This window comes from Papio anubis, chromosome 4, assembly GCF_008728515.1.
Source record: "Papio anubis isolate 15944 chromosome 4, Panubis1.0, whole genome shotgun sequence".
Classification (NCBI taxonomy): domain Eukaryota; kingdom Metazoa; phylum Chordata; class Mammalia; order Primates; family Cercopithecidae; genus Papio; species Papio anubis.
In genome coordinates this window covers 144009892-144034832 of record NC_044979.1, presented here as the reverse complement: position 1 = coordinate 144034832, position 24941 = coordinate 144009892, and the positions used below count along the sequence as shown (strand labels likewise).

General features: G+C 49.4%; 1 protein-coding gene across 1 annotated transcript; it reads left to right on the top strand.

The window, feature by feature from the left end:
* Nucleotides 1-9158: 9158 nt before the first annotated feature.
* Nucleotides 9159-20224, top strand: LOC101010677 (putative speedy protein E16). The gene is made up of 8 exons (XM_021935649.2): nt 9159-9333; nt 10302-10520; nt 12129-12347; nt 13722-13780; nt 15038-15123; nt 17507-17750; nt 17870-17973; nt 18825-20224. Exons 1-7 carry the CDS (start codon nt 9180-9182, stop codon nt 17951-17953), a joined length of 1065 nt encoding a protein of 354 aa, XP_021791341.2. The 5' UTR covers nt 9159-9179; the 3' UTR covers nt 17954-17973; nt 18825-20224.
* The last annotated feature ends 4717 nt before the right edge of the window (nt 20225-24941 follow it).

Below are 24941 nucleotides of genomic sequence, written 5' to 3'. Positions count from 1 at the left end.
CGGTATTGCTGTTCAGTTCAAATTTGGGTGTTTAACCGTTTTCGCATTTATCGGCAACTTTCGCGTTTTCGTGCCGCCGCTCGCGGGTGTGGCAGCTAGCCTGTAGTCCCAGCCTCACAGCGGGAGGCTGAGGCAGGAGGATCGTGAGCCAGGAGGGTGAGGCTGCAGTGAGTTGTGATCCGTCTCTACACTCCAGCCTGGGTGACCAGGCAAGACCCTATCTCAAAAAAAAAAAAAGGAAAATAAAGTATGAATTCTTACAAACCTCTGAAAATGCATCATAAAATAAAGTAGCGGAACATATACACAAGCAGGAAAACTCACCTGCAATGTGTTCATTTTCTGCTGCTCTTGGAAACGTGCAGAGACTGTGGCTGGTAGACCTAGAGGAGGAGAAGCAGGTCATTGAAGTCATAAGTGCTCTGGCTTGCAAAGGCAGGAATCTCCTGCGTAAGAACCACGAAAGAAAGCTCAATAGGCTAACACCCTGTGAACACTCAGCCTGCAAACACTCAGAAGGGCCTAAAAGAGTGATAGAGGGTTTCGCCATGTTGGCCAGGCTGGTCTCGAATTCTGGCCTCAAGTGATCAGCCTGCCTCGGCCAACATGGCGAAATCCCCTCTCTACTTAAAAATAACAAAATAATTAGCCAGGCGTAGTGTCACATGCCAGTAGTCCCATCTACTCAGGAGGCTGAGGCACTAGAATCCTTTGAATCTGGAAGGTAGAGGTTGCAGTGAGCCGAAACCACACTGCTCCACTCCAGACTGGGTGAGAGACACTGTCTCAACACACACACACACACACACACACACACAAGAGTGATGGGGAAGCATGCACTTATAACTTTGTAACTCTAAGATAATCAGGTAGTAATTAGATGAGTTAGACTTTCATGGGTAACATGACTCCTTTTACAAACAGTCTGCCATCATCAAATACAACATGCAAAAAGAAAAAAAAAATCCCATCATACGGCTAGTGCTTTTTGTGGTTTGTTGAGACAGGGTCTCAATCTACCACCCAGGCTGGAGTGCAGTGTTGCATTCACAGCTCACTGCAGCCTCGACCTCCTGGGCTCCATCTCCTCCCACCTCAGCCTCCTGAGTAGTTAGGACCACAGGTGCATCCCAGCATGTGTGGCTACTTTTGTATTTTTTGTAGAGTCAGGGTCTCCCTATGTTGCCTAGGCTGGTCTCTAACTCCTGGTCTCAAGGGATACTCTTGCCCTAGTCCCTCAAAGTGCTGGGATTACAGGTGTGAGTCACTGCATCCGCCCACATTTCCTTATTGTCTCTTTAAACTGCTTAAAATTTTAAAAGCCATAGGAATTGAGTATGTGAGCTCTCAGAAAGGAATGTGTATAAAATATGGCTTTGTTTCTAAATTATCTAACTGAATTTGGTTATTGCTGCACCTAACAATCTTCTATTAAGAAAACTAGGGCCGGGCGCGGTGGCTCAAGCCTGTAATCCCAGCACTTTGGGAGGCCGAGACGGGCGGATCACGAGGTCAGGAGTTCGAGACCATCCTGGCTAACACGGTGGAAGACTACATAAAGAAATGGGCCATTGCAGTGGCTCATACCTGTAATCCCAGCATTTTGGGAGGGGGAGCTGGGAGGATCCCTTGAGGCCACGAGTTCAAGGACAGCCTGGGCAACAGAGCAAGACCCCCACCTCTACAAAAAAAAAATTATCCAGGTCTGGTGGTGCCTTCCTGTAGTCCCAGCTAGTCAGGAGGCTCAGATGGGAGGATGGCTTGAGCCTGGGAAGTTGAGGCTACAGTGAGCCATGATTGTGCCACTGCACTCCAGCTTGGGCAACAGAGAAGAAAAGAAAGAAAGAGAGAGAGAAAGAGAGGAAGGAAGGAAGGAAGGAAGAGAAAAGAAGGAGGAAAAGAAAAGAGAAAAGAAAAGCTTGAGTTAAGATAATGAGGATTGTGGAAACCAAGGTTCTTGTTATGTAGGTGAAGCCTCAGAACAGGCTTCAGAGAGAATAGATGATAAATATCTCTTATTGGATCTTAAAAGGTGTCAGACTCTCCAGAAGAGACCTGGAGTCTTTTCTGTAAGGGAAGGAGATTCTCTACAGAATGCAAATTTCCCCCGAAGAGATGGTTTTGCAGGACTATCTTAAAGTGTGTCAAAGAAAATATATTATAGGGTAAAATACTATGATTTCCTTCAGGGACTGCTATCTGTCATGTGGTGCTATATCAGAGTCTGTTGGAGTTGGGTATCTTACTGATACAAACAGCCTGTTTTGTCAGTCTTATGACCTGTATTCTAATGCTAATGTTGGTCAGCTGTGCCTAAACTCTGACGGGAGGAGAGTATGACAAGGTATGTCTGACCCTCTCCTTCCCGTCATGACCTGAATTAGTTTTTCATGTTTATTTTGGATCCTGTTGGCGAACAGCGGAGTCCGGTCAGTCAGTTGGGGTTAGAATTTTATTTTTGGTTTACAATTAAAATGTCAATTTTCAAAAATGGGATCATAAGGACAATGATTCATCACAATTTTTTGGTGAAATCTAACAGTGTTCTTGCCCAGTTGTTTCATAAAAACTGGTAAGGAAAAGACTAAAAATAAATTCTTCTGAGGCCAGGCACAGCGGCTTATGCCTGTAATCCCGGCACTTTGGGAGGCCGAGGCGGGCGGATCATGAGGTCAGGAGATCAAGAGCATCCTGGCCAACATGGTGAAACCCCGTCTCTACTAAAACACAAAAAATTAGCTGGGTGTGTTGGTGTGCCCCTGTAGTCCCAGCTACTTGGGAGGCTGAGGCAGGGGAATCACTTGAACCCGAGAGGCAGAGATTGCAGTGAGCCAAGATCACACCACTACACTCCAGCCTGGCGACAGAGCTAGACTCCATCAATCAATCAATCAATCAATCAATTCTTCTGTTAACCTAGAATAGTCTCTCCACAAATTCAGAAAATAAAGAAAACAATTTTATTATTGAATAAACATTAAACCAGACTGTGATGCCCATCACAGGTGATCCATTAATGAAATGCAAAGAGAAATAAAGCCTCCTTTTTTTTTTGATACAGAGTCTGACTCTGTTGCCCAGGCTGGAGTGCAGTGGTACAATCTCAGCTCACTGCAACCTCTGCCTCCCCCGTTAAAGTGATTCTCCTGCCTCAGCCTCCCAAGTAACTGGGAATACAGGCGCGTGCCACACACCTGGCTAATTTTTTGTATTTTTAGTAGAGACAGGGTCTTGTCATGCTAGCTAGGATGGCCTCGAAATCCTGACCTTGTAATTCGCCCGCCTAGGCCTCCCAAAGTGCTGAAATTATAGGCGTGAGCCATGGCGCCTGGCCAAAGCCTCCTTTTTATATAGCCCGGCAGATACAATCCATTGCATACATGCTCTCAAGATAAACAGTAACTCATCCGCATGTAAAAGGACTCGCTATGCAATTTTTTTTTTTTTTTTTTTTTTTTTGAGACAGGGTCTCATTCTGTCATCCAGGCTGGAGTGTAGTGGTGTGATCTTGGCTCACTGTAACATCCATCTCCTGGGTTCAAGTGATTATCGTGCCTACGCCTCCCGAGTAGCTAGAATTACAGACATGTGCCATCATGCCCAGTTAATACTGGTATTTTAGTAGAGACAGAGTTTCACCATATTGGCTAGGCTGGACTCAAACTCCTTCTTTCGATTTCTGTGTGGTTTCAAGTGATTCGCCCGTCTCAGCCTCTCACAACGTGCTGGGATTACAGGTGTGAGCCACTGTGCCTGGCCTGCTATGCATTTTTAAACGCTCATTCTAAATTCACCTGGAAATCAAGGTGGCCATCCATGCTAGTTAATTACCTGTATCTGATGAAAAAATAAAACTTCTCATATCTCCTTGATGAGCAGGTAGTAACAGCTCAAGGTGCCTAGGCTAAACTCCCTGGGCAACAGGAGGATAGGGACACTATCTTCCTCGAGGTTTACATTTCAAAGACAAGACTCTCAGGCTCTTAAGAAAAAAAAATTCCTGGGTTGTGGCCGGGCGCCATGGCTCAGGCCTGTAATCCCAGCACTTTGAGAGGCCAAGGCAGGTAGATCACCTGAGGTCAGGAGTTCAAGATCAGCCAGACCAACAAGGTAAAACCCTGTCTCTAATAAAAATACAAAAATTAGCCAGGCATGGTGGCAGGTGCCTGTAGTCTCAGCTACTCAGGAGGTTGAGATGGGAGAATTGCTTGAACCCGGGAAGTGGAGGTTGCAGTGAGCCAAGATCTTACCACTGCACTCCAGCCTGGGTGACAGGCGAGATTATGACTCAAAAAAAAAAAAAAAAAAAATTCCTGGGTTGTAACTGGGTTGCAATGTTGGCAAGAAGTTCATTTACCTTTTTAAAAGATTTAGATACATATCAAAGGCACAAAAATTATTTATATTACAAGGTTTATCAAGGAAATACTCTTTAAAAAGGAGAGGAGAGGCCAGGCACGGTGGCTTACGCCTGTATTCCCAGCACTTTGGGAGGCCGAGGCGGGTGGATCATGAAGTCAGGAGATGGAGACCATCCTGACTAACACAGTGAAACCCCATCTTTACTAGAAATACAAAAAAAAAGGCCAGGCTCAAGCCTGTAATCCCAGCACTTTGGGAGGCCGAAACGGGCGGATCACGAGGTCAGGTGATCGAGACCATCCTGGCTAACACGGTGAACGCCGTCTCTACTAAAAAATACAAAAAACTAGCCGGGTGAGTTGGCGGGCGCCTGTAGTCCCAGCTACTGGGGAAGCTGAGGCAGGAGAATGGTGTAAACCCAGGAGGCGGAGCTTGCAGTGAGCTGAGATCCGGCCACTGCACTCCAGCCCGGGCGACACAGCGAGACTCCGTCTAAAAAAAAAAAAAATACAAAAAAAAAAAAAAATTAGCGGGGCATGGTGGCGGGCACCTGTAGTTCCAGGTACTCAGGAGGCTGAAGCAGGATAACAGTGCGAACCCAGGAGGCAGAGGTTGCAGTGAACCAAGATCACACCACTGCACTCCAACCTGGGTGACTGAGCAAGACTCCATCTCAAAAAAAGAAAAAAAAAAAAAAGGAGAGGAGAAAAGGTTAATTTACCTTTTGGCCAAATAAGATAAATTTATTTTTTTTTTTTTAGAAAATCCATACAGTGAGGGCTGGGCACGGCGGCTCGTACCTGTAGTCCTAGCACTTTGGGAGGACAAGGCAGGCGGATTGCTTGAGACCAGGAGTTCGAGACCAGCCCGGGCAACATGGCGAAACCCCATCTGTACTACAAGTACAAAACTTAGCTGGGCATGGTGGTTTGCGCCTATTGTCCCAGCTGCTCTGGAGGCTGAGGCACGAGAACCGCTTGAACGTGGGAGGCAGAGGTTGCAGTGAGCCGAGATTGAGCCATTACAATCCACTCTGGATGACAAGAGCGAGACTCTGTCTCAATAAAATAAAAAGATAAAAAAAAAATTAAAAAAACCCAAAGAGCCTCTTTTCCATCTCCCCGACACAGAGTTGTCTTCAGTAATTTCATTCGCTTTTTTCCTCAGGGTTTCCAGGGTTTCTGGGTCCCAGAAGGTGAAGTTCTCTTCAAGGTACAGAAACCATGACTCCGCAGAGAACCGCAGAGACGGCAGCATGACCAGAGCCCCGTCAGGTGCGGGGAGGCTGCTGGGCTGGGCTGAACTTCCGCTGCAGGTGACCTCCCCATCGACACCAAAGCAGCTGGAGGGTCATCCAACAGCAAAGGCGGGGGCGGCTTGGAGGCTGTTTCAGAAGGTCCCACTGGCCGAGGACTCAAGGCCTGGCCACAGCCCTCCCAAGTGGGGCCCAAATCATATTCACCCGCGGCTCAGAAACCTTGTCTGCTCATTTTCAGTCCACAGCGACTTTGCTTTATGATCTCTCTTCCACTGTCAACCAAGAAAGTTCCAAACCTGAATGGATTCCAGTGAGGGAGTTAAATCAGGCCCCACCTCAGTTTCTGAACTACAATCAATAGGGAACAGGTCCCAGCATCCTGCATCTTAATGTTCCTTAGTGTCATCCCGAAGGCTGGTATTTGCAAATCCTTTTGGGGAGCAAAGGAGTTTTAGAGACAGGCCTCACTCCTGATGCCCAGCCTGGAATGCAGTGGTGGGATCACAGCTCACTGCAGCCTTGAACTCCCTGGCACTTGTCGTCCTCCCACCTTGGCCAACCAAAGTATTTGGGATTACAGGAGTGACCACTTGTGTCCGGCCAGGGAAGCCCTTCTGACACCTGAATGATATTTTGACAGCATACCTACAGCCATTGTTGTATGAAACTGCATCATTGCAGGAAAAAGAAAAGGTCAGAGGTGGCTGTTTTGCTTTTTTTTGAATGTATCAGACCAAATCTGGGCTAGTCTTTTTAGAGGCATGATCTGGCTCACATCACCCAGGCTGGACTGTGGTGGCCGGATCTCAGTTCACTGCAAGCTCCGCCTCCCGGGTTTCACAGCCATTCCTGCCTCAGCCTCGGAGTAGCTGGGACTACAGAAGCCGCCACCTTGCCAGCTAGTTTTTGTACTTTTTAGTAGAGGCAGGGTTTTCACCGTGTTAGCCAGGATGGTCTGAATCTCCTGACCCGTGATCCGCCCGTCTCGGCCTCCCAAAGTGCTGGGATTACAGGCTTGAGCCTGCGCCCGGCCTTTTTTTTTGAGATGGTGTCACAAGCTCCTGTCACTCCAGGCTGGAATACAATAACATAATCTCAGCTCACTGCAACTCTGCCTTCAGGTTCAGTGATTCTCTCCTCAGCCTCCCAAGTAGCTGGGATTACAGATGTGCACCCCACACCCGGCTAATTTTCTGTATTTTTTAGTAGAGGCTGGTTCAACATGTTGGCCAGGCTGGTCTCGGCTTCTGACCTCTGGTGATCTGTCTGCCACCGGCTTCTTAAAGTGGTAGGATTACAGGCATGTGCCACCGTGCCTAGGTTTGCCCATTTTTGACAATGTGTCAACATCAAGTAAGATGGGCACTGCCTCAGTGTAGTGTGTCTAGACAAGGTGGCCAGAAGAGGAATATGCAAACCAGGCTTGAGATGGAGTTAAATCAGAGCTTTTCATTCTTACAAAATTTTAATGGGGTCAGAACATTGGAATCTTCTAATCTTTGAAAGCCTTTTAACGCTAGGAGGAGAGACAGCAAACTGTTTTGTTGTAGAAAGACCCACCCAGCTCTGGCCGGTTTAAAGGGTCATGAATGCAAATTTGAACTCTAGAAAAGCAGAGCTTCCTAGCGATGGGACTTCCACAGCACTGGGATCTGCTTCCTCGTTCAGTTTATTGCCTTTCCATGACTAGAGACTCCCAGGAGAATTGCCAGCCCGTAGGAAGCCGTGTGGGACTCACTCACACAGCTTCTTTTTTTTTCAGGCCAGTTTTGCTCTTGTTGCCCAGGCTGCGAGGTGCAATGTAGTGGGTCGCGGCTGGCTGCAACCCCTCCAGCACCCTGAGTTCAAGTGATTCTCCAGCCCTGCTCCCAAGTAGCTGGGAGTACAGGCACCCGCCACCATGCCTGAAAATGAATTTTTGTGGCGCATTTTGTAGTAGAGGCGGGGTTTCACCATGTTGGCCAGGCTGGTCTCAAACTCCTGACCTCAAGTAATCCACCCACTTTGGCTTCCCAAAGTGCTTTTGGGATTGAAGTGGCTCCTGAGGCTGGCCAAGACCTGAGTTTTGGGGATGGTCTCTGAATGTCATGCAACTCTTTATTTTATCAAAAAAATTTTTTAGGCGGTGTGGCTCAAGCCTGTAATCCCAGCACTTTGGGAGGAGGCAGAGGCAGGCGGATCAAGATCAGGAGATGAGACCATCCTGGTGCTACTGAAACCCCGTCTCTACTAAAAAATACAAAAACTAGCCGGTGAGGTGGCTGAGCCATGATCCCAGCTACTCGGGAGGCTGAGGCAGGAGAATGGCGAAACCAGGGCCCGGAGCTTGCAGTGAGCTGAGATCCGGCCACTGCACTCCCAACCGGGTGGCAGAAAGCGAGACTCCGTCTCAAAAAAAAAATTTTTGACTGGCATGCTGTGTGTTGCCCAGACTGGAGTGTGGAGGGGCCAGATCATGGCTCACTGCAGCTCCTGGGCTCAAAACCATCTTCCTATCACATGGGTTTCCAAGTAGTTGGCTTTGGGTTTCCAGCCACCACCTGGCTAATTTGGTTTGGTTTGTTTTTTAGAGATAGGGTCTTGCTATGTTTTCACACTGGTCTTGAACTGCTGGCCTCAGGCAGTCTTCATCCCTTAGCCACCCAAAGTGCTGGGATTACAAGCCACCGAGCCACTGCACACAGCTGAGATTTTTTAGATTTAGTCTTTTGCAATGCATCACGATATTTTATTCATAGAATCCATAAGCGGTGGGGAAATTCCTGAGTTCAGAGCAATACATATGATACAAACTTGATATAAACTAGAATTTCTTAGCCGAACTGGAAGGGCTGGCTTTAGGCGAATCCATGGACTCCACTGAAATTGGGACACCAGTGAAAGTAATAGAGCTCATGGGCAGATTCCTGTGGTTTTCCAGACTTCAAAATGTCTCTTAGAGGCAGAGGGCGTGTGTACCCCAGTGCAGAATCTCAGGACAGTGAATGTCAGTGAACATTAGAAGCGAAACTCTGCCAAACTGAGGCGCTCTGTGTGACTTTTCATCAGTCAGTGTTCCTGGGATCTCTTGTGCAGTCATCTCACTCTCTTGTAAAGGTTTCGGCCTGACTGCTTACCCTAGTTCTTTCCCACCCTGTTCCCTCTCCCACCACACTGGACTCTGAAATGGACATGTACAGAGAAGGAACCCACCATACTCAGGCTTTGAGTGGAGAGGACACAGCCTCTGCTGGGACAGGGAACAGAGGGATCTGGGAGACACTGAAGATGCTTGTGGACAGTGGTCTGAGATGGGACAGTGGCAGAGATACCATTCACTCAGCATCTCGGGACAAGAGATCAGCCTAGTTACATGTGTTTTATTTCAAACTGGTTTGCCAGGTTGGAATGGCCAATGACATCAGAGATTCCCAGCCTTCCCTGATTGGGGACCCGGACTCCGTCGGCCTGGAAGCTGGTGAACAACAGCATCTTCTCTCAGGCTGTTAGCCTCTGACTTCTCTAGCCTAGAGAATTCATAACACACTGCTGGCTCCTAACAGAGTCCAGAAGAAGAGGTATGAACAGAACAGAGACTAGGTTCCGTGGAATGGAACAGATTTTGGGAAAGATCACAACCCTGCTCCCCGAGGATAAGGAGGAGAGCCCCCAGCCGAACACCTCGGAGTACTCCCTCCAGGAGGTGGTGGATGATGAAGTGTCGGGACCATCAGGTGAGGGGACTGGAGGAAGAAGAGGTGGGACAGGATTGACTAACTCGAAGGAAGGGAGCTGGGTGCGGTGGCTCGCGCCTGTAACCCCAACACTTTGGGAGGCCAAGGCGGGCAGATCACCTGAGGTCAGGAGTTCAAGACCAGCCTGGCCAACATGGTGAAACCCCATCTCTACTAAAAGTACAAAAATTAGCCAGGTGGTAATGGTGCGTGCCTCTAATCCCAGCTACTTGGAAGGTTGAGACAAGAGAATCGCTTGAGCCTGGGAGGAAGAGGTTGTAGTGAGCCGAGATCGCGCTACTGCACTCCGGTCTGTGTGAAAGAGTGAGACGCTGTCTCAAAAAAAAAAAAAAAAAAAAAAAGGGTCAGAGGTCAGGAAGGAGAACCTGAGGAGGGTGTGTGGGAAGAATGGAGAAACTCAGGCCAGGTGCAGTGGCTAACACCTGTAATCCCAGCACTTTGGGAGGCCAAGGCAGGAGGATCACTTGAGGCCAGGAGTTTGAGATCAGCCTGGCCAAGATGGTGAAACCCCGTCTCTACTAAAAATACAAAATTGAGCTGGGCATTATGGCAGGCACCTGTAATCCCAGCTACCAGAGAGGCTGAGGCAGGAGAATAACCGGAATCCGGGGGATGGATGTTGCAGTGAGCTGAGATTGCACCACTACACTCCAGCCTCGGCGACAAAGCAAGATTCTGTCTCGAAACAAAAAAAAGGAGGGCCTCAGAGAGCCAGGGACTAGGGAAGAACATGAGGATGTGTTCTGAGGACAGAGAAACGGAAGAATGGGGAGGAGAAGGAGCGGCACATGGGGCTTAGCAGATAAGACAGACAGAAGGAAAGATGGCTTGGAGAAGCCAGCAGTCTGCAAGGCTGGGGAGGATGGAGAGTGGTTTGGGGTTTGGGGTCGGGGTCTAAGGTGATCAATTGCAGAAGCATTACACGGCGGTCTGGTTTCTTTACTCAGCCCCTGGGGTAGATCCCAGCCCCTCATGTAGGTCCCTTTGCTGGAAAAGGAAGAGGGAGTGGTCGGACCAGTCTGAGGAGGAGCCAGAGAAGGCGCTCTCCCCGGAGCCTGAGGAGACCTGGGTGGTGGAGACGCTGTGTGGTCTCAAGATGAAGCTGAAGCAACGGCGAGTGTCGCCCGTGCTCCCTGAGCACCACAAGGCCTTCAACAGCCAGCTTGGTAGGAGGATACCCCAGACAGCACCTCCAATCCTGTTCTTCTAAAAAAGAGGAAACTTCCAATAACCACTCTTTTCCAATGGGAAAAATATGCCCCTAGTGGGTGAGCTCTCCATGCGGGAGGACTCGGAAGTGATCATTCATGAGGGACGCTTAGGAGACGATAGAGGATTAGCTAGACTTGATAAAGGTGGGCGCTTGGGATAAGAAAGCTTGGTTTCAGCTGGGCACCGTGGTTCACGCCTGTAATCCCAGCTCTTTGGGAGGCCGAGGCAGACGGATCACAAGGTCAGGAGATCAAGACCATCCTGGCTAACACAGTGAAATCCATCTCTACTAAAAATACAAAAAATTAGCCAGGCCTGGTGGCAGGCGCCTGTAGTCCCAGCTACTCGGGAGGCTGAGGCAGGAGAATGGCGTGAACCCGGGAGGCAGAGCTTGCAGTGAGCCGAGATCGTACCACTGCACTCCAGCCTGGGAGACAGAGCGAGACTCCGTCTCAAAAAAAAAAGGAAGAAAAAAAAAAAGCTTGGTTTCAGGTCAGGCGCTGTGGCTCACGCCTGAGATACCAGCACATTGGGAGGCTGAGTCAAGGGGACTCCTTGAACTCAGGACTTTGAGGCTGCAGTGAGCTATGACTGTACCACTACACTCCAGCCTGGGTAACCGAGCAAAACCCTGTGTCCAAAGAAAAACAAAGCCCAGGTGTGGTAGCTCATGCCTGTAATCCCAGTACTTTGGGAGGCCGAGATGGGTGGATCACTTGAGGTCAGTTGTTTGAGACCAACCAGACCAATATAGCGAAACCTCACTTATACTAACAATACAAAAATTAGCCAGGCGTGATGGTGCACGCCTGTAATCCCAGCTACTCGGGAGGCTGAGACAGGAGAATCACTTGAACCCGGGAGGCGGAGGTTGCTTTGAGCCAAGATAGCATCCCTGAACTCCAGTCTGGGTGATAGAGTGAGAACCTGTCTAAAAAAAAAAAAGAGAAGAAGAAGAAGGAAGGGCCCAGAAGGAGCATGTGAGGAGGGTGTGTGGGAGGAATGGAGGTACTGAGGCAGGGTGTAGTGGCTCACACCTGTAATCCCAGCACTCTGGGAGGCCAAGGCAGGTGGATCACTTGAGGCCAGGAGTTTGAGACCAGCCTGGCCAACGTGTTGAAACCTTGTCTCTTCTAGAAGTACAAAAATGAGCTGGGCATTATGGCGGGCACTTGTAATCCCAGCTACTTGGGAGGCTTAGGCAGGAGAATCACTGGAACTGGGGAGACAGAGGTTGCAGTGAGCCGAGATCGCACCACTACACTCCAGCCTAGGCCACAAAGCAAGACTGTGTCTCAAAAAAAAATAAATAAAAGAAGGGACTCAGAGAGCCAGGGACCAGGGAAGGACAAAGTCTTCTGAGGACAGAGAAATGGGAGAATGGGGAGGAGACAGAGCAGCACATGGGGCTCAGGAGAGGAGACTGACAGAAGGAAAGATGGCTTGGAGAAGCCAGCAGTCTGCAAGGCTGGGGAGGATGGAGAGTGCTTTGGGGTTTGGGGTCGGGGTCTAAGGGGATCAATTGCAGAAGCATTACATGGCGGTCTGGTTTCTTTACTCAGTCCTTGGGGTAGATCCCAGACCCTCATGTAGGTCCCTTTGCTGGAAAAGGAAGAGGGAGTGGTCGGACCAGTCTGAGGAGGAGCCAGAGAAGGAGCTCTCCCCTGAACCTGAGGAGACCTGGATGGTGGAGACGCTGTGTGGCCTCAAGATGAAGCTGAAGCGACGGCGAGTGTCGCCCGTGCTCCCCGAGCACCACGAGGCCTTCAACAGGCTGCTTGGTAGGAGGACACCCCAGAGAGCACCTCCAATCCTGTTCTTTCTAAAAAGAGGAAACTTCCAATAACCACTCTTTTCCAATGGGAAAAATATGCCCCCAGTGGGTGAGCTCTCCATGCGGGAGGACTCGGAAGTGATCATTCATGAGGGACGCTTAGGAGATGATAGAGGATTAGGCTAGACTTGATTAAAGGTCAGCGCGTGGGATAAGAAAGTTTGGTTTTGGCCGGGCGCGGTGGCTCACGCCTGTAATCCCAGCACTTTGGGAGGCCGAGGCGGGTGGATCACAAGGTCAGAAGATCGAGACCATGGTGAAACCCCGTCTCTACTAAAAATAGAAAAAATTAGCCGGGCGCAGCGGCGGGCGCCTGTAGTCCCAGCTACTCAGGAGGCTGAGGCAGGAGAATGGCGTGAACCCGGGAGGCGGAGCTTGCAGTGAGCCGAGATTGCGCCACCGCACTCCAGCCTGGGCAACAGAGCAAGACTCCGTCTCAAAAAAAAAAAAAAAAAAAAAAGAAAGTTTGGTTTCGGGCCAGGCGTGGTGGCTCACGCCTGAGATCCCAGCACGTTGGGAGGCTGAGGCAAGAGGATTGCTTGAACTCAGGACTTTGAGGATGTAATGAGCTATGACTGCACCACTGCACTCCAGCCTGGGTGACAGAGCAAAACCCTGTCTCAAAAGAAAAACCAAGGCTGGGCATGGTAGCTTATGCCTGTAATCCCAGCTACTCGGGAGGCTGAGACAGGAGAATTGCTTAAACCCGGGAGGCAGAGGTTGCAGTGAGCCGAGATCGTGCCACTGCACTGCAGCCTGGCCCACAGAGTGAGACTCTTTCTCAAATTATTTATTATTTGAGATTAAAATTATTTATTAATAAATTAATAAATAAAAAAATAAAAATCTAATAAAGAAAAACAAAATCAATAAACAAAGACAGCGGTTTCAGCTGTGCCCTCTGAAATTCAATGTCTCTTACTAACTTTTCTAAACCTAAGTGTCTCCATCCATAGTGGGGGGATACCAAGGCCATGGTCACACCCTGATGTGACTGTCTCATGAGGAAATGATGGGAATTCCTTTATGACTCTGCAGCGGTCCCTCCGGGTCTGCTGGGAGGGTGTCCTGGCTTATTCCCAGCCCTACATCCTGTAGATTCTCACACCCAGGGCCTCCTTCGGCCTCTTCCCAGGGGAGTCTCAGAGCAGGAGCCTCTCTCCCTTGCCCAGTGAAAGTCATTCTCCCCTCTCCCATCCCCCTCACCCGTGGCCACAATCCTGAGACTTCCCCCCCGGAGGCACACTTCTCCTCGCTGCCCTGCTGCTCCCACGGAAACCCTGCCCTGCTTCTCACACTGACATCTGTTCTCTAATCACAGAGGATCCTGTCATTAAAAGATTTCTGGCCTGGGACAAAGATCTGAGGGTGTCGGACAAGGTAAGGTTGTTCTCCATGTAACTGTGCTCCTGTTCTAATGCACGGCCCGGGGGAGGGCACCACTTCCAAACCCACAGTTCTCCCTCCACCACCTCCCACCAGATACTCCTACAGTCTTTATGTGTGTGTGTGTGTGTGTGTGTGTGTGTGAGAGAGAGAGAGAGAGAGAGAGAGAGAGAGACAGAGTCTTGCTCTGTTTCCCAGGCTGGAGGGCAGTGTCTTGATCTTGACTCACTGTAGCCGACGGCTCCTGAGTTCAAGCGATTCTCCTGCCTCAGCCTCCAAGCAGCTGGGATTACAGACGTGAACCACCACGCCTGGCTAATTTTTGTGTTTTTAGTAGAGACGGGGTTTTGCCATGTTGGCCAGGTTGGTCCTGAACACCTGACCTCAGGTGATCCACCCACCTTGGCCTCCCAAAGTGCTGAGATTACAGACGTCAGCCACTGTGCCCGACCAGCTCCCACAGTCTTGAGTCTTGGCACCCACACATTTTTTTTTTCTGAGAGTCCAGCTCTGCTCCCCAGGATGGAGTGCAGTGGCATGATCACAGTGCACTGAAGCCTCTAATTCCTGGGCTCAAGCAATCGTCTTTACTCAGTCTCCTGAGGAGCTGGGACTAGCACATGCCACCATGCTCAACGAATTTTTGAAATCTTTGTAGAAACAGGGTCTCTCTATGTTGCCCAGGTTGTTCTCGAACTGTTGGGCTCACATGATCCTCCTGTCTCCACCTCTCAAAGTACCGGCATCACAGGCTTGAGCCGCCACTCCCAGCTGTTCTTGGTCTTTTTATGATTTGTCAGCATCTCTCTCAGGACTCTGCTGGTCTCTTGCCAAGTGAATGAACAGCCCATCTCTCCTACGGGTCCTCTGGGATCTGAGCCCTGGGTCACAGTCTGGCCGCAGTCCTGGAGCTCCTGGCCCCTCTACTCTCAGCTCTTTGGGACACTTCTCTGCCCAGCACACAAAAGACCCTCCTGACACCAGCTCACCTAGACACACCCCCTCCAAAGATCCCATCTGGAGTCCACCATCCTGGGAGCATCACCGAAAACCCTTCCTCCGGCTTCTCAGATTTGCATCCAACCTTCGAATATCCCTCCAACCCGCCATTTCCAAATAAGTACAGCTACCCCAATACTGAGGTCCCTTCTCTGAGGTGCAGCCCTTCCCCAGACCCTCATTCCCCCTCTCCACAATCTTCCTCTTCCAAGATGTGACCTCTCCCTCTCTGTGTTCCTTTCTCTCCATCAGTATCTCCTGGCTATGGTCATAGCATATTTTAGCCGGGCCGGCCTCTTCTCCTGGCAGTACCAACGCATTCATTTCTTCCTGGCTCTGTGAGTGGTTTGCTTCCTCCTATCCATCAATATCCAATGCCCTGGGACAGCGGGGGAAGTGGGATTCCAGCCTTTCATTTATCCTTTCACCTGTTTGTCCTCTTTACTCTGTGTACAAAAAAGACAGGATTATACTATCTTGTTCTTAGAGTGTTGTTTCTAAAAACAAACTCAGGCTGGGCGAGGTGGCTCACGCCTGTAATCCCAACATTTTGGGAGGCCAAGGCAGGCGGATCACCTGAGGTCAGGAGTTTAAGACCAGCCTGGCCAACATGGCCAAACCCTGTCTCTACTAAAAATAGAAAAATTAGCCAGGCACGGTGGTGTGCACCTGTAATCCCAGCTACTCAGGAGGCTGAGGCAAGAGAACCCCTTGAACCCAGGACGGTGAGGTTGCAGTGAGCTAAGGTTGAGCCACTGCACTCCAGCCTGGGTGACAGAGCGAGACTTTTTCCCAAAAAAAAAAAAAAAAGCCAAAAAAACAAACTCCAACGCCGATGTACAAATAAAAGAATAAAACAAAAGGAACCATAAACCACTCCTAAGGGGAGAAGAAAAGGCAAAAGGAGCGGAGGAGCGGACACGACACTTCCCCCAGAAGCAGCCTTTCTGATTCTTCTTTCTCTCCTTCCCACATCAACTGCAAACGCCATCGACCTCCTCCGGGTTCCCATGATGGAGACCACAGTTCAGGTCCCCCCTGCATCACTCGAATCCACTGTCAAATGCTCCCTGACGGGGTCTCCTGGAGTCTCTCCCCAAGCCAGGGGGCTTCCTAGTGCAGCCTGAGCATCTTTCCAAAGCACAACGCCCTCACTGCCCACCTGAACAACGGCCTTAGCTGATGTCTTTCTAAATCAAGGCCAGGGTCCACAGTGCCAATTCCCCCCTCTCTACAATCTCTACAACCACACTGGCTCGCCATCTTGGTGTTTCCTGGCTTGGCTTCACTGCTCCTTCCAAATGCCCTCCACTGACTTTGTGTTTGTGTTTTCTGTCTGGGTGTCCCGCACACATGTGGTTCTGAAGGGAAGGACACAGTCCTTGAAGTCAGTTCACCCCACAGCCTCTGTCGTGCCTTCCCTCATCTTCCAACTTCGGCATGCCCGTAGCTCTCCAGTTACATCCTATGATACTGTGACATTGGGATTAGGTCATCTGCCCTGATTTCTCCCAGTCTCATTAGACTAGATGAATGTAGAAGGCAGGGTCCTGGCAAAATATCAATGTATCCAATTTCTTTTATTTTTTTGAGACAGACTTGCCCTGTCCCCCAAGCTGGAGTGCAGTGTTGAGATCATAGCTCAGTGCAGCCTCTATATCCTGGACTCAAGCGATCCTCCCACCTCAGCCTCTTAATTAACTCCGACTACAGAGCTGTGCCACCACACCTAGACAGTTTATTTATTTATTTATTTATTTATTTACTTATTGAGACAGAGTGTTGCTGTGCCCCTCAGGCTGGAATGGAGTGGCCCAATCTCGGCTCACTGCAACCTCTGCCTACTGGGTTCACACAATTCTTTTTTTTTTTTTTTTTTTTTTGAGACGGAGTCTCACGCTGTCGCCCAGGCTGGAGTGCAGTGGCCGGATCTCAGCTCACTGCAAGCTCCGCCTCCCGGGTTCACGCCATTCTCCGGCCTCAGCCTCCCGAGTAGCTGGGACTACAGGCGCTGCCACCTCGCCCGGCTATTTTTTGTATTTCTTAGTAGAGACGGGGTTTCACCGTGTTAGCCAGGATGGTCTCGATCTCCTGACCTCGTGATCCGCCCATCTCGGCCTCCCAAAGTGCTGGGATTACAGGCTTGAGCCACCGCGCCCGGCCAAGGGTTCACACAATTCTTATGCTTCAGCCTCTTGAGTAGCTAGGACTAATGGGCGTGCCATCGCACCAGGCTGATTTTTGTATTTTTAGTAGAGATGGGGTTTCTCCATGTTGACCAGGCTGGTCTCAAACTCCTGGTCTCAAGCGATCCACCTGCTTCAGCCTTCCAAAGTGCTGGGATTACAGGCATGAGCCACCATGTCCAGCATATTTTTTATATTTTTAATAGAGATGAGGGTCTTGCTATGTTGCCCAGCCCCATCTCAAACTTCTGGCCTCAAGTGATCCTCCTGCTTTGGCCTCCCAATGTGCTGGGATTCTAAGCGTAAGCCACCACTCTTGGTCACCAGTTGGGTTTTTGTCTCCATCCTGAAGGAGTGGGAGACGCCCTTCAGCAGGTCTCTGTCCAGCAGAGCCCTCTGAGGAAGGCGTGACTCTCTGCAGGGTGGGTGTCAGTCCTGAGCGGAGGACGGTCCCCTGCCCTCCTCTGGGAAGCTGACCTCAGCCGAGGTCTCTCCTGGCGGTGCCCCTAAGCAGTAACCTGATTTCTGTCCCCAGCTACCTGGCCAATGACATGGAGGAGGACAGCGAGACCCCCAAACAAAACATCATCTACTTCCTGTACAGGAAGAACCGCTCTCAGATACCCTGGTTCCGTAAGCGTCGGTTCCAGTTCTTCCGTTCCATGCGCTGGAGGGCCAGGAAGACCCGCTCTCCGAAGGCCTTGTTCCATAAGCTTCGGTTCCAATTCTTCCGTTCCATGCGCTTCAGGGCCTGGGTTTCCCTGGAGGAGTTAGAGGAGGTGGGTGGGGCATGGGGAGGTGGAGATGGGGGGGAATCGGGTGGGCTGGAGGCTGGATGAGGGGAGGGAGGGGTATCCTGGCGAGTCCCCATCTTCTCAAAGGGCGTTTGTTTTTCTAGATCCAGGCTTACGACCCAGAGCACTGGGTGTGGGCGCGAGATCGTGCCACCTTTCTTAGAGCTCCAGGGACCATGAAGGCCTGAGGTCATCGGCCTGAGAGAAGGTACATCTGCTTCCTCTGGGGCAAAGGAAGACTACTGGGGTCTATTTCAGAAATCTGAGGAACCCAATTGTTTGATCCAGCTTCAAGCCTGGGCAACGTGGCGAGATCCCCTCTCCACAAAAATAACAAAAATTAGCTAGGCGATGTGGGAGGCATATCTACTCCCAACTACTCAGGAGGCTGAGGCGGGAGGATCGCTAGAGCCTGGGAGCTCGGGGCTGCAGGGAGCCCTGATCCTGCCACAGCACTCCAGCCCGGGCGACAGAGTGAGACCCTGACTCAAAAATAATCACAAATACTGAGTTCGGGGAGCTTCATTATGATTGACGCACTTGAGTTACCGATTTGGGTTGAGGGTTCAGTGGAGCGTTGGTTTACATCTTGTGCAGCTGACCACGTTGAGCAGAGCATGAGACTTCATCATGAGGAGGTAGGATGATGGATTAGGCTTCTGGACTCGTGGTTCGTGATGTTGTCACATTAGAAACGGATCTAGCATGGTTACAAGTTTAGCTCTGAAGTGACACAAAAGCCCCAGCTGTGATGAGGTCCAAAGCCACATTCTCTGAGGGTGCCCTACTCCCTGGGCAGACCCACCCAAAGTCCTTGCTATGAAGATCACTGGGGCTAACCTTGGGTGTACTGAGTGAGTTTTGGAGTCAGGGTCACCAAAGTCTAAGTATCACAGTTGAACACAATGGTTCAGAAGCAGAGTATAGAATGAAAGTCAGGAGATAAAATTGCATTTCCCAATTGCTCTGAACTCTAGTTAGACTTGACGTGGGACGTGAATAACCTTCCTGTCTAGAGAGCTGCCTCCCTGAAGTGTGACTTCTCTCTCCCACTTCCAGAACACCAGGCCCAGGGAGATGCGGATTTTCAGCAAGAACTTTATTCCAATGCTAATGGGAGACACCACGAAGGAGGACAGCAGCCATTTGTGCAGATCATCTAGAAGAACCTGGACTGTTCTAGAAGGAGCTGAATACAGTGATCACATTGTCCTCTTAGGACCGGGGTGGGGGGTGGGGGGATGGGGGGAGCTACTTCTAGGAATCCATAGAGAACAGTGAGAAACCAGGGGTGTTTCTGGTTCCACCCCTTCCTGCTGCACCACCTCCCTTTTGATATTGCTGAATTCCAACCTCCCTGGGGCCGAACCTGGAGGTCCTGTTTCCTACGGACTTGGCTGCCGCAGTCCTGGAGCATTTGAAGGCACACGGCAGACACTCAGATTGGCACAGAATTCTTTGTGAAATATGAGTGCCATAGACCGTAACAGATAGCTTCATGCACACTATGCATTTTATTGGTTTGTTTGGAAAATGCGGGCCACTGAATTATTAATAGGTTTATTTCAAATAGTTTGGAAATTGTTGTACTTTTGAAAACATGCAGTTCCTGTATATTTTTAGATGAGCGTTATAGCTGTTATATATACATAAAGATAACTTTATTTTCATTTTAAGAGAGAATCCTTTTTATCCTAAATCATTTATTATCTTTAAATTGTTTTCTGTATTATTACATGTACCTCTGGGGCGAGTACACTTTTTATCTATGATACTTACATAATAATCTCTTCTATTTATAGCTATTGGTAGTTCCCCTAAGTTCTCATCACAGAATTTTTTATTTGCTGTTTAGACTTATGACTGAATTGTCAGAATTCAGTTGTGATTTTTAACATGTCTTAGATATATATATTAACATGTCTAATATAGACTATATATTTTATTGGTTTATTTTGATAAAGATGGGCATAGAATTATTACTACATTTGTTTAAAATATTTTGAAAATACTGGTATTTTTGAATAGGCATTGTTCCTATAAAGTTGTGAGATGGGTGTTATAGCTGATATAGATACATAAACACAATTTTGTTTTCCTTTTTAAGAGAGAATTCTTTTTATGCTAAATCTTTTATCTTTAAATCTTTGTATCTATTATTACTTGCGCTGCTGAAAGGAGCCTTCTTTTTATCTATGATACTTAATATATGTATTACACTTATAGCTACATGATAGTTCCCCTAAATTCTTGTAGAAGTAAATTTTTATTTGATATTTAGTGTATGTTTGAAATGTGAGAATTCAGATGTAATTTTTTACCTTGTATTGGCATGTTTGTATGTTACTTTAAAGAGGATGTGTGTTCTAAAGGAGGACATGGGCCGTGCGTTTTCAAGAGAACGGTGCAGTGCGTCTCTTGGGGAAACGTAATAAAGATGAACTTTTCTCACCTTCACAGCAAGTGTGATCATATTGGTCTGCATTGATTATTTGCTGTCGAGTGACATTTTTCCTTAATGGGATTGTGGTTATTTGAACATATTAATTAGCTCTGGAAGATAATCCTGCATTTGTTTTGTAGAAAAAAACAAGGCTGGGTGCAGTGCTCACACCTACATTCCCAGCACTTTTGGAGGTCATGGAGGGAGGATCACTTGAGGCCAGGAGTTTGAGGCCAGCCTTGGCAACATAGCATCAACATCTATTTTTTTTTTTTTTTTGAGGCGGAGTCTCGCTCTGGAGTGCAGTGGCGGGATCTCGGCTCACTGCAAGCTCCGCCTCCCGGGTTCACGCCATTCTCCTGCCTCAGCCTCCCCAGTAGCTGGGACTACAGGCGCCCACCACCACGCCTGGCTAATTTTTTGTATTTTTAGTAGAGACGGGGTTTCACTGTGTTAGCCAAGATGGTCTCGAACTCCTGACCTTGTGATCTGCCCGCCTTGGCCTCCCAAAGTGCTGGGATTACAGGCGTGAGCCACCGCGCCCGGACAACATCTAGTTTTTAAAAGTTATTTTAAAAAGAAAAATAATAGAAGAGAAGGCCGATCCCAAGCTAGAGGTTTTCTTTGTTTGTTTGTTTTTTTGTTTGTTTGTTTGTTTTGGAGACAGAGTCTCGCTCCGTCTGCCAGGCTGGAGTGCAGTGGCACAACCTCGGCTCCTTACAACTTTCACCTCTGGATTCAAGCGAATTCTCCTGCCTCAGCCTCCCAAGTAGCTGGGACTACAGGCACCCAACCGTACGTCCGACTAACTTTTGTAAAAATAGTAGAGATGGGGTTTCACCATGTTGGCCAGGCTGGTCTCCAACTCCTGACCTCAAGTGATTCGCCCGTCTCAGCCTTCCAAAGTGCCGGGATTACAGGCGTGAGCTACTGCGCCCAGACCCCAAGCTAGAGTTTTAAAGCAGGAAATGAGGGAAAGATATTGAGAGAAGAAAATCAGGTGGTAAGAAAACTCTAAAGGTGGCAGGATGGGGTGGCTCACGCCTGTGATCCCAGCAGGAGTTTGAGACCAGCCTGGCTAACGGGTGAAACCCTGTCTCTAGTAAAAATACAAAAATTAGCCAGGCGTGGTGGTGCACACCTGTAATCCCAGCTATTTGGGAGGCTGAGGCGGGAGAATCACTTGAACCTGGGAAGTGGAGGTTATAGCGAGCAGAGATTGTACCACTGCACTCCAGCCTGGGCAACAGAGTGAGACTCTGTCTGCCCCCCCGACACACACACACACACAAAAACTAAAAACAGTCCCTGCAACAGTTAAAGCTGTTAAAGACAGGCAGTCTGCCATGCAATTCTTTGTGATTTTTCTTTTTTCTTTTTGGAGTCTTTTTTATTTTGGGGTCTTGTCCTGTCACCCAGACTGGGGTGCAGTGGTGCGGTCATAGCTCACTGCGGCCTCAGACTGAAGCTCAAGCGATCCTCTTACCTTGCCTCCCAAAGTGCTGGGATGACAAGCATGAGCCACCGCACCTGGCCCGTGTGATGCAATTCTGATGTCAACTCCTTGATGTCACATCAAAGGCCACAGGTTAAGGCCATAAGCCCCCACTAGGCTGCCCTCACTTTAGACGCAAGCTGCAAGCTTGGGTGTCCTCAGACCACATGTACTTCTCACCAACTGGCTACTAATTTGGAGATTCCCACAGTGGCCTCAGATTTGATAATTACAACAACTCGCAGAACTCAGAAAAGCATGATACTTTCTCTTTTTCTTTTTTGTTTTTTTGGGATGAGTCTTAGTATCACCCAGGCTGGGTGCAGTGGCGCCAATCTCGGCTCCTCTGGCCTCCTCCCAGGTTCAGGCCATTCTCTCCTGCCTCAGCCTCGATAGCTGGGACTACAGGCATCCCTTGTTTCACGCCCCATTTGGTTTTGTGTTTTAGTAGAGGCGGGGTTTCACCATGTTAGCCAGGATGGTCGCCAGTCTCTGACCTGCGTGATCCGCCCGCGTCGGCCTCCCAAAGTGCTGGGATTACAGGCTTGAGCCTGGGGCAGTCTACGCTCTGCCGCCCAGGCTGGAGTGCAGTGGCAGATCTCCGGCTGCAGCTCACCTCCCGGAGTTCACGCCATTCTCAGCCTCAGCCTCCCGAATGGCTGGACCAAGCCCGCCACCTCGCCCGGCTAGTTTTTGTATTTCTTATTAGAGCGGAATTGTTGGCGTGCAGCAGTGGTAAGCCTGTAATCCCAGCACACTTTGGAGAGGGGCGGTGGATCGCGAGGTCGAAAGATCAGCCATAACAACTATGACCCGTCTCATCGCAAACAGCACAGGCGTGGCAATCAACTACTGGAGAACTGTGAAGGCGAGAATGGCGTGGTACCAGAGGCGGAGCGCGCGTGAAATCCGACCACTGCACTCCAGCTGGCGTGGCGAGACTCGTCAAAAAATAGGCGAGGTTTCACCGTGTTGGCCAGGATGGGGTCGCGATCTCCTGACCTGGTCGCCCGTCTCGGCCTCCCCAGCTGGGATTACAGGCTTGAGCCGCGGCCTCTTTTGTTTTGAGATGGGTCCGGCTCCGCCCAGGCTGGAGTGCGGTGATGGTGGGATCTTGGCTCACTGCAGCCTCCGCCTCCCAGATTCAAAGCGATTCTGGCACCTCAGCAGGCTCCCGGTAGCTGGGATTACAGGTGTGTGCCATGTCCCGCACCCGGCTAATTTTGTATTTTAGTAGAGACGGGGTTTCACCATGTTGGCCAGGTTGGTCTCGAACTCCTGACCTCAGGTGATCGGCCCACCTCGTTCTCCCAAAGTGCTGGGATTACCGGAGTGAGCCACTATTCTCAACCAAGCATGATACTTTCTTTATAGTTTCATATAAGAGGAACACTGACAAAAGTTAAGACCGGACAAAAGCAGAGACACACAGTGGAAACTCTGAGAGGATCCCAAAGATGACATTTCTGTGTCCTCGGGATGCATCACCCTCTCAGCACATTGATCTGTATCACCAACCAGGGAAGTTTGCCTGGGCCTCCACGTCCAGGGATTTGATTCCAACGGCCTGGTGACTCAATCATTGGCCAGACAGTGGAGTCATCCTCAGCCCCCCAGGTCCTTTCGGCACGTCGGCCTGATACCATGTGGCTCAAAGTCCCCACCTTCAAATCACATGATTGGTCGTTCTGGTGTGGTTGACCAGAGTCAACCACAGGTCCTCTGGTTGGCATGAACTCAGGTGTGACCCTGGTGGGGTCACCATGAGCAACAGACATGTCCATCAGCCAGGAAATTCCAAGGATTTAGGGCTGTCTCCAGGAATCAGAGACAAAGGCCAGAAACCACTGGGAAAAGAAGAGCAGGGAAGTGTCCGACCAGCAAAGAGACATATAAATTCCTTTGTATATGTCCACATAGATAATGTATGTAAAATAGATATTTAATGTATTAGTGTATTAAATATAGAGATTGCTTTATAAATATAAATATGACATATTTATATATCTTATATATATAAATATTGTAAATGTAGGGAGAAATATATAAATATTCCTCTTTATTTGTTTATTTTTGAGTTGGAGTCTCGCTCTGATGACCAGGCTGCTCTGATGCCAGTGGCTCGATCTCGGCTCACTGCAACCTCCACCTCCCAGGTTCAAGCGATTCTCCTGCCTCAGCCTCCGCAGTAGGTTGAAATACAGGCACCCACCACCACGACCGGCGAATTGTTGTATTTTTAGCAGAGATGGGGTTTTAATATCATGACCAGGCTGGTCTCGAACTGCTGACTTCATGTGATCTACCTGCCTCGGCCTCCCAAAGTGCTGGGATTACAAGCGTGAGCCACTGCTCCTGGTCAAACTCCTCTCTATATTTATATTTATAAAGGAAACACATGTGCTTGTGGTGGTGGTGGGGAGGGGGGTCTTGGGCTACCATAACAAAATATCATAACTAGGCGGCTTAAATAGCGGAAATTCATTTTCTCACAGTTCTGGAGGCTGGGGAAGTCACAAGGTGAGCACCATCAGGTGAGTATCTGTGAAACCTCTCTTCCTGGATTGCAGGTGGCTGGGCAAACAGCAATGTCTGTCTCCAGCTCTGGGAGGCTGAGAGACATCCCCAGTCTGGAGAAAAGCAGTACAGGCCGGGCACGGTGGCTCAAGCCTGTAATCCCAGCACTTTGGGAGGCTGAGGCAGGCGGATCACAAGGTCAGAAATCAGGGCCATCCTGGCTAACCCGGTGAAACCCGTCTCTACTAAAATACAAAACTGCTTGAGAGGAGGCCCCGGTGGGGCCCGAGCCTGTAGTCTAGCTACTCTGGAGGGGCTGAGGCAGGAGGGAGCTAAAGCGTGAACCGGAGGCGGGCTTGCAGTGAGCTGGGGAATCTGGCCACTGCACTCCAGCCTGAAGCTGACAAGCCCGAGACTCCGTCTCAAAAAAAAAAAAAAAAAGAAAAGCAATACAATCCTTCTCGAGTGTGGACCCAATGTCAGAACAGCAAGGGAATCTTTAGAACACAGCTGGAATATATTTGTTGAGAGAATAGGCAGCCCCTTTTAATGAGATGCAGCTAGGGGAGGTTCAACTGATAAGACCATGTCAGCATTTCTAGAATGACTGAGAAAGTGCCTCCAGGACTTGGTCGGGCACGGTGGCTCACACCTGTAATCCCAGCACTTTTGGGAGGCGAGATGGAAGTGGGATTACAAGGTCAGGAGGTCGAGACTATCC